Genomic DNA, 21,352 nt, shown 5'->3' with positions numbered 1-21,352 from the left:
TCTCCAGTCTGTTCAGATAGGTGTAACATATTATATTTCAGCTATTTATTCCAGGTGATTATTTATGTTGTTGTGCTGTGAGTTCAATTTTTTAGACCTTAGGTTCTTATCTAACAAGGTTCTTTTTGATCCTAGAATTGGAGTAAAGAAACAAGAGAATTATAGATCGAGTTTGACAGCTTTAATAAAGATCTTGATGAACACAGAAATTCACAGCTGGGGAGAACTCTTCAGACCTGTTTAGAACAGACGACTAGTGTCGAGTCCTACCCGAACAGCCACACTCCACAACATTTATACTGTAGATGGGACGTGGGAAAATAGGCAAGAAAACTCTCGTCAGAAACGAGTCTGATAACCAACTCCTAATAATGCCGCTGTCTGTTGTCCTGCTACTGTAAGACATAACCTCTGCATAACCTCTGTATGTTTGCGTAGAGGCCCACAGACAACTTCTGCTTTGTGAAGACATCATTTCTGCTTTTGCTTAAAGACGTTTACTTCTTCTATTACCATGATAGCCAAATTTAAACAGTTTAGATCGTCTTATCTCCTCTTTGCAGAGGAGACAAGTTCAACTGGACTGCAAGTTTTAAGATGTGACAGTTTAACACCTCTGAGCGGGCAGAGAAAGAGAGGAAGTTATCCTACTCTGACCTTTGGAGACAAGCAGCCATGTTATGTCCTGAGCTTGATGTTAACCTTAATGCTTGATGTTAACCTTAACCGACTAACAGAGGTGGGTAAAGTAAACAACAACGGCACTCAAGTAAAAGTGCTTCATGTTACTTCATAATATAATTACTCAAGTAGAAGTAAAAGTACTCTATAAAACTAAGTACTTGAGTAATAGTAAAAAAGTACCATGTGAATAACTAGTAACTACAAATGCAATGTATTATTTCCAAAACAAACCATCACTCTCTGAATCAGAGGCTTGGATATATTTATTAAAAAAAACGTGGCCTGCATAAAAAAAAAAAAAAAAAAAAAAAAAAAAAAACGGAATGAACGTAATAAAGTGTGTATATCAAACCTACTTCGGGTCATGATCCCATTTTTATATCACAAATTTCTATCCACCCCATAGACTTTTTTTTTTTTTCTCTAAAAATAATTTTTTGATCATAATTGTTTTACTATGTTACAAATACAGAGTAGTAAGGATTAGTGCACATGGTTGTTTATTATACTGCATTTTAAATTGAAATATATTGATATTAGAGAAAGTGAAACAGAATACAGTTGTTTGAGATTGTGTGTGGGGTTTTAATTTGAAAAAGAACAAATATTTAAGCTCTTTGAGCTTTCTGCCTCTGACTGTACTGTATGTCTATTTCTGTAATATCTTGTATTGTTTTTGTTTTGTTTTTTGTTGTTGCATGAAACAGATCAATAAAAATAAATAAAAACGTTTTATTTATTTATTTTAAAATACATTATTTATATTATTTTCCAGCAGTACTCATAGTGTTAATATGTTGTATTTTTGTTTGAACTCACTCCATATTAGATGCTTAGCTTTGCGTTCATGAGTAATATTTCAGCATATCATCACGTTTTCTCAGATTTGAAGTGGAATTTTTAAAAGTCCGTGTAACGCGTTCCTACCCACCTCTGCCGACTAAATATCTAAAACAGTTTGCTCACTGCTAGAGGTAAATGCAACATGTTTCATCACTGACTCACACAATCAACATGTTGCTGCTCTTGGTTTTCCCAGAATGACAGCCAAAAAGACATGATCCTCAATCAATAGAGCAGTAATCATGTTATTTTTGTGGCTGAAAGGGTGATCAGAAAGGAAACCTATGAGACACGCACTTCTCATCTTTCATCACCAAACATATTGAATCAAATGAAGCTCTGATTATCATCCAGCTGTGCTAGAATGCATCTTTACCACATGGCTGAGAGTTTTTATTTGATGATTTAAAAAATTGTCCAGCCTGTGAGATCAATGTGAGATCAAACCCAAAGTTGGCCTAAATGTGTGACTTTAAACACTATATTTATAATACACAACAAGCTACATATAGCATGAGGGTGTGCACTGTGTAGTATTTTAAATATCAGGTACAAATGATGTTTTCATTTTGTGATTCGATTGACTTTAACACACGGCTGGTTATGCACCTTATCACGTCAGACTTTATTACACTGTATCACAGCTACAGGTAAACATTTGTTTTGTTTGGTTATACGATCATAAAATGAGCTAAAACAACACCAACAAATTAACAATTCTTTAATACGCTGTTGAATTATCTGCAGTGCTACAGAGTGAATAGATAGTGGTTAAAGAGTTTGTTTGCAGTGGAAGTTTCACCTTTAATCAGCTTGAAAATGACTCCCACACAACTATTAGCAGCAGTTATAATGATACTGACAACAGATGGAAACATTTGTACAACACAAAACTCAAAAATCTAAAATCATCTAAAGATTTGCATACTTTAAACAATCCTTTTGAGTTCAGAAGTGAACTTCTATTGGAGTGAGAGCCTGGAGCAAAATAACTTCATATAACCATGCTAGTGCATATTGTTTAATTTAGCAGGTACAATTTCTGTCCAATGAGGCTTTGTTTAAAGATCTCCAATGTCCAACAAATATAGGATTTAAATAGTAAACTAAGGTTTGGATGGAATGATGTGTTGGATAAATGAACATGTTTGTGTGGAGAGAACATGATAAATGCCACCAAGCTTCTTCAATCAAAATCCACTATCTGTGCCATATTTATTTATCTCACCAACACGTCAGATTATATCTTTACATTGCAGGTAATGGTAATGAATATAGTGTGCTGAGTAGGAGTGTTGCGATATATTACGTCGCTTGATTCTCGGAACGATTGAAAATGCATCCATATCAATTTTTCAAATTTATTTTTTTAACCTTTATTTACCCAGGAGTCTTTTCCATTGCAGGAGACATTGTGACTGCACAAAGAAGTGCTCTGAAACCTGGGCATGTTGACCAGCTTGTGTTTTTCCAAAAAATCTAAAAAAAAAAAATACAATCTTTCTGCATGTATTTGTTGTTGTAGGCATAAACCTCAGTTAAGTTGCACTAAAGTCAAAGTTGGTCTAAAGCCACATTCAGATTGTATGTTATTTTCTTATTTTAAGTTGTTGGCACATGGCATGTTAAAGCCAATAATGTTTTGAGTGTAAAATATGCCAATAAAATATATTTCGTACATAAAGTTCTCATGAAGGTGTACACATTTACAGATTTGATGTTTTTTAAGTCATATTTTAAAAAAATAAATAAATCAAAAATCACCTTATACTTTAATATCGGGATATATCGTATTGTGACCTATGTATCGGGATATGAATCGTATCGCCAGATGCCAGGCAATACACACCCCTAGTGCTGAGTAGTATTATATATTTATTATTATAATATTTTATTTGCGTCATGTCATTCCTCATTCTTGGGGAGCATCTTAAATTTGCTGTGTTTTACAATGACAATAAAAGCTTCTATTATATTATTCTAGTTGATAAACTCACTCAGTCTTGATATTGATAACATTGTTACACTGTCCAGCTGTTTGTTTGTTATTTTTGCTTAGTTGAGTATTTAATGGTGATTTATCCTTCACTAAGCTAATAAACATGTTTCCTGGGGGTGATTGAAGGTGATTAAAAATATTAGCTTAATGACTACATCCAAGAAAATCAAGCTAGTCACTCCGTGACATCAACCTGTTGAAAGCAGCATAAACACCTAAATTATCAAAAGTAATGCTAGTTTTTAACATGCATTTTCCACTAATAACCGTCAGTAGCTAAACTCAAATACCAGGTTTAACACCACTTGAAGGCTTTATATAGTCTGCTAATATACATTTTTTCTAGTAATTAAGTTTACACATATTAAACAAGGCACATTAAGCCTGGAATCCATTATAATCACACAGAGAGAGGAAATAAAGTTTCTCTGAAGCAAAACATCTGACATGTTGACTAATCCCAGTCAGGAGGATTGGGATCTGCTGCTCTAAGTGTTATTGATGGTTTGATCATTAGGATAGCATCTTCCTCATTTCATCCATCACTTAAACCTCATGTACGACACGCTGCTACACAGAGGAAAGCCAATGTGGCGTATTAACCAGACGCAGTCACTGAAGCTTATACCACTTACACATTTAGTGTTTTTAACAAAAGAACAACTGAAAGCAAGTGAGCCACACAGTTCCACAGGCTGATTTTAATTCAACTTTTCCATTACAGTGACGACAGAGGAGCATTAATGCAACAACAGAGTGAATTTATGACCTGGCATTATAAAAGAACCCCATTAAGGTTCCACTCACCCATTTCACATTAAGGTAAGTAGCATTTATTTAAAACAAACATGAAATGTTCCTGGAAGGAGGTGAGGCTTTACAGTATCAGTGCTGAGAAAATTAGCAGCAGGTCAGTCATGTGTTGAACATATCTGAGACGTTAGGTACCCAAAAAACCCATTAAAACAACATGAGTATAGCCCTTTTGTTTTTCCAAAGTCAAACTATTGATCAAGCATCATCTCAAGCATCACAGGTGTTTGCTAAATGCCATTACCTCTAAAAGGAAAAAAAAAAACATGAATCAAATTCTTTAAAAATGCCTATAGAAAACCCCACAGTTCCACCTTCTGACATGTAAGTGTCCCGTTGTAAATGTCACCAGCAAAAGTTACCGTTTCCTTCACCATTTCATCCTTCTTTTTTAAAAAAAAAAAACAAAAAACAAAACTTAACCAACAAATATATAAAGACTATCATAAGAAGATAGAATTACCTGATGTGAAGATAAAAGTATTTAAACATTTATTGAGTGTAAAAAGTTGTGTTCATTTCTCTCTATTTGTTCGAGAACACGTCGTTGCTCCCTGATGCGTGAACTCCTCTGAGCTGAGGTTGTTCTGCACCTGCTTTCACCTCTGAGCACCTCTGCTCCTTGTCCTGATTCAGCCTCCAGCACGATCTGGAGATAATTCACTTCTTCTTGGGATGCTGTTATCAGATGGAAGGGAAAGAGAAAAGGACCAATCAGTGCACAGAAATATGCACATTCACACACGGGAGGCAGTGAACTGACAAACACCAAGAAGCTAAATAAGGGAGAAACTGAGAAACTTCCCAAACCACGTCTCAGCCGCAGCCACAAACTAATTAAAAGCTTCACCCATCAATGCCTTTTACAGCGACCAAACACAGCCAATATAGATATTTTTCTCCATTTATTATAGAGTATAAACAGGCTGCAGAGACACAGTTATCTGGCCCTGCTGTGAAAACAGGTGCAGCAACAAATTGAAAGGCAGTGACTGAAATTCCCTGCTGAGGGTTTTGTAGCCAGAAAGATGACTGGGTGGAGAAAAGAACCATTTGACACTAGGAGTTTGACGATATCTCGATACGGCGATATATCGCGATATTTTTTCGCACGATTGATTTTTTTTTGGTTTTTTTTCCCAAAACCTTTTCTGCTTCTTCACTAAAATGTGCAGGCACGTCTTCACGGAAATGTTGTCACTGTTTGTTGAAGGAACCAATATATTGTTTACTGGAATATTGTATTATAATGGTGTCACTGGTAAGAAAGACCCTATTTTTTTGTTTACAGAAATCACTATTGGAGATACTTATTGTTTTACATTGGTATGTTGACACTTATTTACAGAAATGTGCACTAAAATAGTGTCACTGTTCCAAGGACACTTTTTCAATTTATTGTCTTTCAGAGATATAAAATAAATTATATTTTTTTCACTTAATCTTTTTTTTTCCTTATTATGTCATAGATTATCGTAGATTGATTTTCTGACTAATATATCGAAAATCGCAGCATCGTCATATCGTGAGATAATCGTTATCGTGAGTATTGTATCGTGTATCGTATCGTGAGGTAACCAGAGGTTCCCACCCCTAATTGACACATAATAAAAGAGATTTCTGATTAAAACTTGAATCTAAATAGAGAGAGGGTTACAGACCAGGTCGCTCTCACCTTTACTTCAAATCGAATAAAAAGACAAATATCACAGTTCAGTCATAAAACAGCATGTGATGATATAAGTGATGAAGAATACCATTTAATTTTTCTAAAATATGTTTTTTTTTTCCATTAAAACTTGAATCTCGTAACAGTTTGACATCAGTGCATCACACAGCCATAGTTTTAAAGGTTCATTGATAGGACCTTGAGGACCTGTTGTGAGAATACAGGAACTATTCATTAACCTCCCACACGTGTTCGAATAAAGAAATAATTGATAGAACCTTGGCCACTGAGTCAGACCAGAAGGGAGGCAGTGAGGTCGTAAAATATCTGAAGAAATGAAATATAAATGCAGACGTGTGAGCACCGTAAGCCTGGATACTAAAAACATGGCAGTATTTCTGAAGTAATATTTGGTCTCACAAAAGAAACTCATAACTCTTTCCAATCTCTCAGAGGAGAAATGTGGGAATTTGTGAAATAGAGAAATGATCAGTAGTAAGTCATGATAATAAAGCTTCAGAATATCATCCATTAACCAGATTAACTATAGGAAGGTAATTCAAACAGAGTAAACTTGCTGCAGCAGACACAAAGCTTTCAGTGTGTGATAGATTGGTTCATACAGTAACAGCACAGAGGAAAGGGCTTCATGTGTGAAAGCGTAGACACACGTGTGCAAACGCTGCGCACACACACACACACACACACACACACACACACACACACACACACACACACACACACCTAACTCAATCCCAGGCTGCAACCCTTCCTGGTCTGGCTCCCTGCAAATGTTCCCAACATGTGGCAGTACATCTGTCCTGCTCACCTGATTTGTCTTCAGCTGGAGTCGTACCCCATTATCTTCTCCACGCACACACATCAGAAAAACCAGTGTGCAGGAAGTAAGTGATCTTTATTTATAGAGCAGGTAAAAACCACTAAGTGCTTTACACAGATTTCAGTATCATCCCATCTAAAGAGAACATGGAAGAACAGTCAAATAACATGGGAGACAAGAACGGGAGAACTGTGGGTCGCCAAGGGCATTGGAGGTGCCCCGTATTTAGATGAAAAAAGGGAAAACAACATAAGGAGAGGTGAGGGGGGGGGGAAGAAGAAGAAAGAGCCCAGTTGTATGACTGAGGGATGTGAAACGTGCAATGTGTCATTTTAACTCTTAATCATTTTAGAGTTTTAAAACTTCATCACAAGCACCAGATTGATTAAAGCTCTTATCCAGGGGTGTCAAACTCATTTTAGTTCAGGGGCCAAATACAGAACAGTTTAATCTCAAGTGGGCCACAGACTACGTGGGAAAATGAGTAATTCCCACATTATTGTGGCCATGTTTGCACTCATGTGTATACCCTATCCAAGCAATAAGTGACATATACTGTATTAGTCCCAACAGGATCTTCACTTTAAATTTCCTAGACTTTGTGACCAATTTCTATTTAAATTAGGGAAATACGTCACAATTTGAGGAAAACTGATGAATTTTGAGTGTTTTTTTAAACTGTTTAACATTAAAAATGACTGCAATCGGGTGATAGAAGCACCGGGAAAACTGAGCACCTGCAAATAATGTTGAGTTTCATTTACACAATGATTCATATTTTCTTTATCATTTTTACTTTCTCCTGCGGGCCAAACTGGATGCTCCAAAGGGACAGATTTGGACCCCGGGCTTTGAGTCGAACACATGTTCTAATCAATCATCAGAAAAGTCCTCTATAGTGACAAGTTTTCCCCCTCTGGTGTACAATGTACATCAATATATTGTTACTTGATGAAAATGAGTCTGACCTCTTCTTCCTTTGCATTATAGCTGTGTAGTGTAAAAGGGGACATATCATGCTAAATCCACTTTTTTAGCCCTTAAATGCATTTTGTTGTATATTTAGAGAGCTTAGAAGTACAGAAAAAATCAAATTAGTCTCTTCAGGTGCTCCGTAGATATCTTTATATTCTGTTTTGCTCATATTTTTCAATCTGTTTCGATTTTTCTATTCTCTATTACATTTTTTGAACTATTACATCACAGTATTTGCAGCAGAACTGCCAAATTAGTACATCAACTCCAGGTCCAACACTTCGAGCAATCCGCCATTTTTATTTCTCGCTTTTATTTTGTAGTCCAAGCTCAAGGATGCTGAAGCTACGAGAGGTTAAGTCAAAATGTTCGGTTGTTGGATGTAGTAACCTACAGACTTCATTACAACGTCTCCTAGCATCAGAACCTTTTCGAAGTGCCTGGTTGAGTTTTATTTTTCACGGAAATGTACCTACATCTGTGGATAAGGTCATTTTTGTGTGTGTGAAGCACTTCAAGGATGACTGCTTCTGCAACCTCCGCCAGTATAAAGAAGGATTTGCCGAAAGACTTTGTCTGATTGAGGGTTCAATTCCTTCTATCTTTGGAGACGACGAACAGAGCACTTCGGTAAGCTGTAAATAACGCTAAAAAGTGTGATGATAAGACGTCCCTGTCATTGTTTTGTTAGCATTAGCAGTTGCACCGTCTTCAGACTTCATATGTTAGCGCTGTGTGCTCGTTTTAGATCCTTGATGATATGGCCTACGTGGTTTAATTTAAGTCTAAAGTTTTCATTAGTCATTTCATTTTGCCGTTTTTGTCTTTGAAAAGACTATTAAAATGCATTTCGTGACGTTAGCTTGGCGCTAGCGTTCGCTCGGTGCTTGTGTTAGCTCACTTGTTAGGGTTCTGCAGGTTCATCATCTTCATTTTCATCTCGCTCCGCTGGGTCAGACTCTGGCTCGAACATGTAAGGCTGGATGGACAAGTCTTCCGTTGTTGACATTTTGTAAATAACCTCTGAATAAAAAGTTTATGCGCCGCTACATAGCCATATCTCTTCTATCAAACTACAAAAATGGCCGAGCAGGGTGGAGTTGAACCGAGTGTCACCTGAAGAGGGGGCGGGGTACGGAGTGTCTCATTTGCATTTAAAGAGACCGCACCAAAACGAGTTGCTCTCAGAAGCACATCAGAAAAGGGGTAGAAAAGGGGTGGAGCTATAATAATGAGGAATTCAGACCCAAGCATTCCAGTTCCGCTTTATATAGACCACAACTGTATGATTTATATGTAAAAAGGAAGCATTTAAAACCATGATATGTCCCCTTTAAAAGGCGAGAAGCACACATTGGTGTCGTAACACTGAGCCACAAGTTTAATTCTTCATTTGGACTTTATCCATTTTTCCACACACGAAAATGTATCCCTCGTCAGAAATAATGCACAATAAAGCCTCACTTCCCTTGCAAACAAACAACCATCGATTCACCCACTGTTTGTAATGCAAGTGTCTATCTTTCTCTTTATTAAAGTGCTAAATTAGTGGTTCCCAACCTTTTTCGGATCGTGACCCCATTTTTATATTACATTTGTGGCGACACCCCCCTCCCCCAGCCCCGGAGACTTTTTTCTCAACAATTACTTTTGGATCAATGTTTGTTATACAGTATTGTGTTACAAATACAGAGGAATAGTACACATGATTTGCTATATTTGAGAAAGTGAAAGTATTGAGGTTGAGTGTGGCAAAGAACAACAATTAAACAATAACAATATATTAATATTCAGTTGTTTTTTTTTTAAAATTGTTTAATTTAAATGTATTTATTTATCAATTACAAGACTTTTCAGGCGACCCCATTTTAATTCCAGGCGACCCCACATGGAGTCACGACCCGGAGGTTGAAAAACACTGAAGCAGCTTTGTCACTCACTTACTACTTCATTCTTTATATTCTCATACCTTTTCAATTCCATTCAACATTGTGATATTTCAGCTTTTATTTATTTGATATAACAAAGCCACTCACCTCTGAGTGACCTTGCTTCCTCTATATACTGTACCGGGAGCTGTCAAAATGGCTTTACTATCTAACCACAAACATTCCTCTATCTAATAATGAATGGAGAAATATTTTTGACCCTAACTTACTAGAAAAACATTTGTGAGCCGAACAGAACAGATAATGTTTGTGTTTAAAACCTACTGCAGCAGCTAAAGCCTGGCTCAGGTCCTCAATGATGTCAGCCTCATCCTCCAGTCCCACAGACAGGCGGATCAGTGTGTCACTGATTCCCAGCACCCGCCGCTCGTTTTCTGGCACCGACGCGTGAGTCATGAGCGCCCTGCACCCAAAAAAGAGCAGTGTTCGACGTGTAAGGAGAGTTTATAAATAAACAGGACTGACAATCTACGAATAAAAGCAAGAAAGGTCTGTGTGCGTGTGTGTGTGGAGCAAATATCTCCCCAACGCGGTATGGGTTCCACCTGAAACTTTGTCAACGGCTTCCAATACATACACACACACACTATTTATAATAAGAATATACTAAATGAGTCAAATAAAACAAACAACTAAACAATAATTATTCAAAAAGTACACAAAACGACAACAGAAATGCACAAAAATATTAAAAAAAGGCTCCAAAAACACACAAAATGACTCCAAAAAACATATATTACAAAAAATACACCAAACGACAACTGAAATATGAAAATGACTCAAAATACACAAAACTAAATATTTATACAAAAAATACACTAAAATGACAACAGAAATGCACAAAACTACACTCAAAAAGATACAAAAATACACAAAATGACTCCAGAATCACACAACAATGATACCAAACAAAAAACAATTGTACAAAAAATGCACAAAAAAAAAAAAAAAAAAAAAAAAAAATACACATAATGACTCCAAAAAACAAACATTACAGAAAAATACACTAAACAAAAAAAGAATGTGTAAAAAATACAACAAACACATTTATCATCTGCATGTCCCTTAGAATGAAACACATTTGGCCATAATTGACAACTCTACTTAAGCTCCCACTATATGAATATAAACTTCTGATGGGCACTGTACTAGTTTAATTAAAGATGAAATAACTATTCAAACACGTGAGGAAAATCATATCGTAGTTTGAAAGAAAGATGTTAATATCTGCTGCCCCCTTGTGCTCCAGCAAGGGCATTACAAGGAGTAGTTCTGATAATTGATTAAATTGTAGTTACTCTACTTACGGGTGCTCTGCTAAACTTTCATAACCACCAAGACTCTCCGCGACAGCAAACATCTGAAACAAACCAAAGCAGAAGATTTTATATGAAACAAAGCAATAATGTAAACTGAAAATGCCAAAGCATGAACAGAAAGCCCATATCCAATACATCACAAACCTTGTCTTTGAATGTAGTCAAAATGTATATGATAAACAATAAATAACACTAACATTTTAAATAAATTCATTTACAATATTAATATGTTTACATTTGCCTTTTTCATTCCTTGTTTTTTATTTTATTAAATATTTTTTCCTTTCAGTAGTGAATCCTCATATCCGTTAATGATGACCCACTTGTAGTTGTACCAGTTCTAAATGACAGCAAATAAACTTAACCTATTTCACCGCATGCACAATTACAACAAATATTTGCCACTATATTTACTTTGAGGTTACTGAGGAAGGTAGTGGCATGTTCAAGTTTCCCCTTAATGTAGAAGGTGATCATTCCTGGGCACCCTGTGCATTGTTTCTTCATCACTTCATACTGAGGGTGAGAGGGCAGACCTGCCAACAACAGAGGAACAAACAGGGAAGGAAAAGTTTCACTTTTATCGTTTATTCAGAATCTTCCTTTGCTTCAATGCATTAACTATCATTTCAAAATAAAATGCAGCGACAGCCACAGTAGAGAGAATAACAACATGACATAACTGATCTCAGAGCAGCAAACGTGGGCTATTTTTCTGCCATGAACATCAAAAAAAAACTTATGGGGGGGGGAGATTTTTTTAGGTTTATCCATAAAGTCAGCAACATAATGGTCCATTGTTCTATGAATCTGTGATAACCACATTTATTTATTTATCTGAATAATAGCCACTGTTATACAGGAAGTTTATTATTATTTCTTAAAGATGCAAATCCTCGTTTTAAGGGGGTTAAAAGTGAATAAAAATGGTGGAAAAAGGGGTGAAATGGGTTTTTACAAACCACAGAAATTGGTTTAAAGCTGCAAAAACAGAAATAAAAAGTAATAAAAACAGTTCCAAGTCTTAAGATTGGAACAATTAGTCTAAACTGGCCAATAATGAGCAGGGAAATTTGTGAATGGGGTTAAACTGGCTAAAAAAATAAGCATAACATGTGGTGAAAAGTGACAATATTGGGTCAACGTGTGCAACATTGGGTGGGAAAGGTGGTGGAAATGGTTTATAAGCTCCGTAAATGAACAATGGCTACATATTGTGATTGACCACATGCTTTTACCCAGTATGTAAAGAACTATTAACTGTTTCCTGTAACTATGGTGTAAAATATGAAAAAAAACTAATAAAAATTTGATCACAAAAAATAACAAGTTTGGTGTAGTCGCAGAAAAAGAGTAAAAATAAGCAAAAATGGGCTCAAACTGTTCAGAAAATATTCTTAGCTTCTTGAAGGCATCTGGCGACCCCCTCCCAGTGTCCTGTGACCCTAAATTGTTGTCCTGACACCAAGGTTGAGAACACCTATCCCTGTTGGAAAGGCACACAGAAATTGATCCATACCTGGGTAAATGACTTGAGCCACTCTGGGATCAGCCTCTAGAAACTTAGCAGCTGCCATGGCGTTCTTAAAATGGCGCTCCATCCTCACATGTAGCGTCTTTAGTCCACGGTTACACAGGTAACAGTCAAAGGGAGACGGTACACCACCCAGAGCTGAATAAAGGCCAGATCACAGAAAAGCACATTTTTATTTTTCATTCTTGAAACACAAATCAAGAAAACAAGCTGACAAAAATATTTCAAGTTGTATTTATTTATATTTGACTTTGGCAACTGAATAAGGCTTTGGTTGGTCATTTGCTAATCCAAACAACTGAGCAAGTTATAGGGAGTGTAACATGGACAAATTGTCAAACCACCAATCAAACACATGCTGGGCTGTGTAGCAGTTGAGCTTACACAGGGTACATGTAACTATGTAATCCCTGACATAAAAAGGTAGAAAAGATTTAACTGTAGCACGTTTTATTTTCCTTTTGGTCTTAAACATCAGCAAACCACTGAAAATATTCTCAGGCACCAACAAATATACAGTTTACCCACCATTTTGTAGGAACTTGAGCCTGTCGTAGAGATCCTCCCGGTTTACAGAGACCAGACCCATGACTACGTCACTGTGACCTGAAATTTTTTTTTAAAAATATAGCAGTGTGTTGATTATTTTCATGTATTATTACCTTGATAGCAGCCATGGCCATATTATTCGGGAAGTAATTAAAGTGGATTTATGTTGTACAAATCTTAGTAGTATATTAAATAAAGCTTTTTATATGTATTTAGGTTTCAAATGAATAACCTTCATTCATCTAATAATCATAAACCTGCATCAATGAGTAGCTGTCCAGTTAGATATGAAGCACAGATGTTTAACCAGAAGACCCGTCAGTTTAGGATTAACCAAGGATGCCATTGAACCAGTAAATAGACACTGAACAAAATATAAATCCAACACTTTAGTTTTTGCTCCCATTTTTCATGAGCTGAACTCAAAGATCTAAAACATTTTCTATATACATAAAATATCTATTTCTCTCAAATCTGTCTAATTCTGTTAGTGATCACTTCTCCATCCCACCTCACTGGTGTGGAATATTAAGATGCTGATTAGACAGCATGAGTATTGCACAAATTGGTCTTTTTGTGTATATAGATAATGTTTTAGATCTTGAGTTCAGCTCATGAAAAATGGGAGCAAAAACTAAAGTATATATTTGTTCAGTGTAGAACACATCAAAGAACTGTCGTTCTCACAAAATAAACAGAAGTGAAGTATGGATTTAAAATATACAAAAAGACTGGTGGGCAACTTTTGCCACAGTGGGGCCCAAAAAAAATCACATCATCAAAATTATAGTCAGCAATTAGAATAACGACCAATCCAAGCTTTAATACAGAGGAAAACAAATAATTTCATCAGTTTTTCTGTGATTTGTGGGGGTTTTTTTTGTTATTTTGTTTGTCATTTTGTGAGTTTTTGCTGTTGTTTTCAATATTTCTGTTACTTTTGCATATTTTTACAATTTGTTTTTAGATTTTTTTTTTGCATTTTTAAGAGTCAACTTGTGTATTTGTGTGTTTTTGGAGGGTTTTTTTTTTATGAACTTCTATGCTTACATATCAAATTGTCTCCTCAAAAATACTGGGGTTTTTTTAATATGTAAATGGAAGTGTTATATTATGCAACTGTATTTTTGACAGTTTATATTTCCTGTAATTTGTGCACATAGAATTCTTTTAGGGTGACATTTGAACATTCTCTCCAGGGACTGCAGATGAAAAACAGCCTTTTGGCTAAATCTGGTACGTTTTCAGTATCGTCTACTCTGCCCCTGTTACTGTAAATAAACCAATAAAATACATTTCATGTGCTTCTGTTATGCTTTTCTGCATTTCTGTTGTCTTATTGTATTCTGATATATTTACAGGGGTAGAGTATTTTTGTGTATTTGTGTCATCTCTTTGCATTTTTTTTTTTTTATTTATTTTGTGCAATTACTTTTAGGTGGGTGGACAAAATTTGATTGAGGGCTGCGAGTTTATATAATCTGCATTTACATGGTTTTTTTCAGGTTTTTTTAACAGCATGAGCTGAGTTCAACACTTTACTAACAACAAAGCTGTGGTGCAAACCAACGTGTGATAAGATATCGGAGATTTTTTTTTTATTGATGTTATTATGATAATTACATGTATTACCTACCATTCATGTACTTGGTGGCTGAGTACATACAGATATCTGCTCCCAAAGCCAATGGGCGCTGATGTCACAGAAAACAAACACAGGAGTTAATCATTTCACAGTTTAGTCTCCACCTAAAGTGTTACTTGAGTGCAGGAAGCAATCGAGCGGTTGCTTCAAGCACATCAGTCACCTGGAAAAAGGCAGACATGAAGGTGTTGTCCACGACCACCACGATGTCTTTGTTGTGCTCATGGACCAGCTCAGAACACGCTTTAATGTCCACAACCTTCATGGTGGGGTTGGTGGGAGTCTCAATCCACACCAGCTACACAGGACAGGAGAGGGTGGGTCACCTTAAGACTAGGTGCAGCCGCAATTACAGAAAATGCTGATTCATAGTGACTGACTCACAATGATTTACAACATGCTTGTAAAAATCACACCTCAAAGACTTTTTTTTTTAAATCTTAAAAAGCACCTTAAAGTCTAGGAACTAGGGCTGAACGATTTTGGAAAATAATCTAATTGCGATTTTTTTTTCTCAATACTGCGATTGCGATTTAATATGTGATTATTTTTTCAAGGGCCTCTTGTCATGTATTTTTCAATGAACACAAGCAATAAATCAATCTGTTTCATAATAAACCATTTCAGATTCATTTAAAGTTTTATTAAATATAAAATGCTAATTTTAAAGCATAGTTTACAACAAAAAAGCAAACAAATCTGTGGCTTTACCTCTTCCACATGTCTAACTAACATCATGTTTTATGAAGCACGTAAACATGTGTACTGCACTTCTTAAACGCTCTCTGAACTTAAAAGGACAGTACAAGACAGGACAAGAAAAATAAAAAAATAAATAAAATAAAAAAATTGCAGCCTTTGCGATTGGAAAATTACATTTTCCGATATTGCGATAATATCGCAAATGCAATTAATCATTCAGCCTTACTGGAAACCATAAACACAAAAGCTGTAGACAAACACAAAGTAGTTGATTGTCTCACTCGCTCTATAATAAGTTCTCTCCACTTACTTTAGTATTGGGCTTCAGAGCAGCTTTGAGCAGCTCTGGTTTTGTACAGTCAGCAAAAGAAATGTCCAGACCAAACTCAGCAGCAACTTTTTGGAAGTATCGGTTTGTGCCTTTGCAGAAACAAAAAAGGAAATCCTCTCAACATCTTTTAATCCACACACACACACACAAGCACATGCATGCCTACGCCTCTACCTTACCTAAAACAAACTGGTTCTAGCAGTGGGTTAATGCCAGCCAACAACAAAACCAGTCAAAGCACATAGGCTGGTACAAAGTACCGGTAAAGGTACCATGAACGTTTGTAAAAAAGTCAAAAAAAGAGTCAAAAAAAGCAGAAGCGACAAGTAAAAACGCACAAATACTTTGTTACTGTACTTAAGTAGTTTTTTTTCGGTATCTGTACTTTACTTGAGTATTTATTTTTTTGGCGACTTTTTAGTTTTACAACTCACTTTTTTAAACAAATATCAGTACTTTCGTTACTTTTAAGACCTTCGAAGATGATGCCACAGGACAGCTGTGGCTACAATAGTAGCTTACCACCACCAAGTGTGGAGTGAAAGAATGATGCCTTAATACTGTAAAGTGTCTATGATAAAGCGCTATATAAAATACAATGCATTATTATTATTAATGTAAAAAGACGCAAAATATTGTTAGTTTGAGCTTTTCTCTAATAGGCAGGTGCCTTAGTTTTATGGTTAACATTTTCAAGTTTAAACTCAAAGCTGCTCTCGGTTTGATTGAGCATTTGCATTTTTTTTTTTCTTTAAACATTTTATTTACAATGTATTTATTGAATTTATTACGAGTGGTGTTCAAAGGGAACAGATTTATTGTTTCATGTACCCGTTTTCTACAAGTTCTTATTTATTGAAAGGACATTTGTTTAATTTTTTACATTTTTACTCAAGTACATTTAGTAGCATGTACTTTTTGATTTTGACTCAAGTAAGGGAGCAACTTCCATACTTTTACCAGTCATTTTTTATTCAAGCATCTATACTTTTATTTGAGTAGCGAAGACTAGAACTTTTGCCACCTCTAAAAAGAAGCAACATTAAAAAAACAACAAGAGGCTCACCTCCATACACATCATCCATGCAGACGACCCCGTCGCCTGACTTCAGCATATGAGTGACGGTCACAGTGGCTGCCAGTCCAGAGGCAAGTGCAATACCTGCAGGGAAACAGCAGTCACTGAGAACAATAATGCTTTTATTGTTTTCAAAAAGCAAAAAAATTATAATAATTTAACATTAAACACTGTACAATGTTTTAACCATTTTTGGACGTTACAATGACTGTCTTACAGTACTTTGCTCCATCCAGTGCTGCCACAGCCTTCTCAAGACAGTTTCTGGTAGGATTTCCACTGCGGCTGTACTCAAACCCCTACACACACACACGCACACACAAAAAAAAAAATAAACAAATAAATAAAAAACAGGATATTTAGGTAATTGCATTGATTAAATGACAAATAGTTTTTACGGACAGCTTGTCCATTGATTTGTGTGTGAATAAGATCATCTGTACCATTAAAAGACATGTTATCTATTATTTATGATGGCCTGCTCACCCTCCTGCACTCGTAACCTACTGGACCTTGGTTGGTTTGTAGTAATAATTTACAAGTTAGTACCGTAGTGTGTAAGATTCAGTGTGGAAATGCAAAAAGATGGTAGAAAATAACCATGTCTATGAATTAGGTCAAGGTTTTACAAGATAAAACACCCTTGGCAGAATGGTAATTCACATTGGGACATCGAGTTTGACAAGAAGTCAGACAAGTTTACACTTGATTGTAATGGTAGTTTCTGACATGAACAAAGTGTGAATCTGATTAACCCCTAGCTATGTGATACTGACAAACTGAACTTTAGTGTACGTTTGAGAAAAAGCAGGAAAAAAAGTCACCTCAGGCCCATTTTATTACTTCAACCTTATTATTTTAAGTAAAAAATATGTTGAAAGTTTGGGATTTCAATGCTGCACATTAGCCTAACGATTAGCCATACATTTAAGAAACACCCTTAGTGCTATATGACTATTTAGGATGTAATAGAGTGTTTGTGTACCAGACTTCTATAGGGGCTGCAAATGAATGGGGTCTATATATAGAACCCATAAGACGTTAAAAACAACTTCAAAAAGTTTGGTTTCAAGCTTGAAATGGTTTATTTTTTAATCAAATTATCTGAATTAGTAACACTTTGATTTCATATCTATGCACTTTCTGACTCTAAAAGATGCTGTACATGACAAAAAGAAGAATTGGTACAGGGTAATGAGATATGCATGTAATGATCATATGTACTGTAGGGTTAGTACATGCTGATTGTGCCTGAGATATGAGCAGATGGTGCACATGAGGGGGTTGGAATGGTTTCACAACCAGAACTATACTATTAATCTTCCAACAACATTCACAGCCTTTGGAACCATCAACATTAACAAGATAACTCAAAAAACCTTATGGAAATCATACCAACAACAACAACAACAACAGTTGAAAGTTATAACTGCAATGGGAAACAGAAATTTATATTAAGCCTAATTCATTTGATTTAATTTTTATCACATAAAAATAAGGTGCAATTAAAGTTTTGGATCGTGACTCCATTTCGATATCAATATTTTCAGACGGAATTAGTGTTTTTTTTTTTTTTTTTTTTTTTTTTTTTTTAAATCACGTTTGTTACAGTGCTACAAATACTAAATCAGCGACAAATTATGCTACCTCAGATATGTTTATACTGAATTTTAAAGAATTTAATAATAGTAATTTCATAAAAAAAATATTTTTTACATCAATTGCTAGAAATTTCAGGCAACCCCAAGGTTGTATAAGTATAAGTATAAGTATATATATAGTTATTTTTAAAACACTTCTATTATCATGCACAGTAGCTTTATAGACTCGCACTACGTGTACCGTAGTAATTACATTATGTTTACTTTGTAAGGTAATAATTAAGGTAAACAATGTTGACTGCCATACATTCTAAATCTATATCACTGACATGGAAAAAATACTATTGGAAAAATAAAGAATGTATAATAATGAACTGTTTATATGGGCTTTTTTTTATTATTGTAATATATGAGTTATAGGGTTAATAAACAATTAACGAAGGTTTCAAAACGTGTTCTGCCGCACACGTGCAACCCTCTGTTAACACTATTTCCTCTTCCTCCCTCAACTCTTCAGTAGCTACTAGTGTGGCCGATTAGGTCACTTACAGCATGCTGTCCTGGAGAGTGCTGCTTGAAGGTGGTTGACAGAGAGATAAGCGGCACCACAGCCATTGATGTCCATTGTTCCGGTTCCTGACCAACGTGTATGGCCTCCGTGGCGAAAGATTTGAACGCTGTGCGAAAGCCGGCCAACGGTTCGTCCTGTTCTTTCGTCTTGGATGTGCTTGGCTCCATGGCAGCCCTGAGCTCTAATGCTAGCTCTAATGCTAGCTCTACTACTACAGTGTGAGCGCTTTACCGCGACAGGGTGAAAGCAAATGTCATTAAATGAGACCAAGCGCCCCTAGCTCTCAGCCAATCAGAGACCATCAACAAAGACAACGTGGATTTGATTGGCTCGTGATCAAGGGGCGTGGGCCGCAGGTGACGTTGCACGTTGTTTGCGTCCGTTTGAAGTGAAGAATTTTTGTAATGACGCAACATTTCCTGTCGCTGGAGTCAGCCTAGGAACTTCAGCTGTTTTTAATACCATTAAGTAGTAGATAGCGTTAGTATAACATTATACTAACTTATTTACTGCCACTCCACAATTACCAGTGTGAATAGATGAATAAAATAAAAATAGTGAGCTTTTCTACATACATAGAGGTGAAATTGACTTGTAGTTCCTTTTATAAACAATAGAGGGGACCTGTATCCTCAGGCATGCTTAGGTGTTCAATGTTAACGTTTTTAATTTTATTGTGTAAAATTTGGCAACACTCTTTCAGTTTGGTAACCTCAGTATATGTGTGTATACACATATCAATATCTACAATTCTTAAGTCAATACGGTTTGTATAAAATGCTACAATCGCCAAAGTCAAATAAGCTCAGTTTTTTTTTTTTTTTTTTATTATTTCTTTATTTCGAGCAATTGAATAGAAACGAAAAAGCTTTAATAGTATGTGTACATACAAGTTTCCATTTGTAGCCTACTAATGACATGATTTGTATTAACATACATATTGTAGATAACAAATAAATGCACTGCTCGAAAGGGAGTGGAGTGAAGTAGCACTTTTTAGTTTACTGTAACACATTAAATATAGATGTTATCAAAAACAACAACAATAAATCATATGTTAATGTGCCACATTCCCCTGTTCTTTGAGGGGAAAAATAAACATTTCCTTGTCACTATAAGGTCTTGCACTCTCATCTGGTTACCAATAGTTATTTGTGGTCACATACGCAGTCAATTTAGATACAACAGAAAACAAAGTTTAAAGAACTGTCCCAAGGTTTGAAAATCCAATGCTTGCTCATTTTTTATTTTATTTTATTTATTTATTTTTTTTAATCTCTCTTCCTACCTTGAGATATGACGCCATCACCCTTTCATCCATGCAGTTTTGACCCACAACAGATGTTTTTAACCAAGTTTAGTTCACCAGAAATCGTCACAAATAGCTGTAGATATATCAAAAGGTGCTTGTGAGTAACTTGTGGCAAAAAGCACATTTAAAATGCACCCCTGAGAACTGGGCTGAAGTGTAATCGAGGCCTCACCCTTCTACAACAAGATAGTATCAACATACTCTGTCCCTCTGTAAAGATAGGGCCTCTAAATGTTAATCAACAAGTAGCGCTGGGCGATATGAAGCAAAACTCATATCTCAATATTTTGTTTCTCAAAATGGTGATATACGATATAAACCTGAATATTTTTCATTTAGATTAAGTCAGACTAGAAAAGCAATTGTGGCTTCAATTTGATGATACAAAAAACGCATTTATTAACAAACAGCTACAGAATATGTGGGTGAGGAGGCACTCAGAAATCCATCTAACTGTGCTTTGCATGCTGTTATGGGAAGTAGCAAAAGCAACAACTCCTAAAACGAGTATTTTAATGCAAAATAAGTTATTAATATATATATATCCTTATAATTTTTGATATTGCCAAAATACAAAACTTGATATATTTTGAATCTCGATATATTTCCCAGCCCTCTCATTAAGTAATTTAGTATTTGAAAATAGGTGAGAAAATAAAAACAAAAACTAGAAAATGTCATACAGTTGTATTTCATTACTGAGGGTGCTAAGCAATAATAATGAATGTGAATCAAGGGGAGGGCAGTAGTTCCAAAGTAATTTAGTTAGTATTTGCATTTGTTTTTCAACAAGTGATTTTATGATGTGAACACAGAAAAAAAAAAAAAAAAAAAAAAAAAAAATATATATATATATATATAAAACTTGAGATATATATATCTCAAGTTACCGGTTTGTGTTCTGTGTGTTTTGCACGGAAATGAGTTGCTCGTGACC

General features: G+C 35.6%; 1 protein-coding gene across 1 annotated transcript; it reads right to left on the bottom strand.

Moving 5' to 3' along the window:
• Positions 1–4,196: 4,196 nt before the first annotated feature.
• On the bottom strand, positions 4,197–19,372 carry cth (cystathionase (cystathionine gamma-lyase)). The gene is made up of 12 exons (XM_028445398.1): positions 19,082–19,372; positions 17,149–17,230; positions 16,920–17,015; positions 15,833–15,942; positions 14,984–15,118; positions 14,812–14,869; positions 13,155–13,232; positions 12,612–12,764; positions 11,507–11,628; positions 11,081–11,133; positions 10,038–10,176; positions 4,197–5,017 (listed from the first exon to the last, which is right to left on the bottom strand). Exons 1-12 carry the CDS (start codon positions 19,268–19,270, stop codon positions 5,000–5,002), a joined length of 1,233 nt encoding a protein of 410 aa, XP_028301199.1. The 5' UTR covers positions 19,271–19,372; the 3' UTR covers positions 4,197–4,999.
• Between the last annotated feature and the right edge of the window lie 1,980 nt (positions 19,373–21,352).

The sequence above is a fragment of the Gouania willdenowi genome, chromosome 4 (assembly GCF_900634775.1).
Source record: "Gouania willdenowi chromosome 4, fGouWil2.1, whole genome shotgun sequence".
Classification (NCBI taxonomy): domain Eukaryota; kingdom Metazoa; phylum Chordata; class Actinopteri; order Blenniiformes; family Gobiesocidae; genus Gouania; species Gouania willdenowi.
This window is presented reverse-complemented; position numbering and strand designations above follow the sequence as displayed.

Coding starts and splice junctions, on each gene's coding strand:
- cth (XM_028445398.1), bottom strand. CDS start 19,270: ATGGAGCCAAGCACATCCAAGACGAAAGAACAGGACGAACCGTTGGCC. Junction 15,943..16,919: donor CATGGATGATGTGTATGGAG/GTGAGCCTCTTG, acceptor GTTTCTGCAAAG/GCACAAACCGATACTTCCAA. Junction 15,119..15,832: donor CTCTGAAGCCCAATACTAAA/GTAAGTGGAGAG, acceptor TGTCCTGTGTAG/CTGGTGTGGATTGAGACTCC.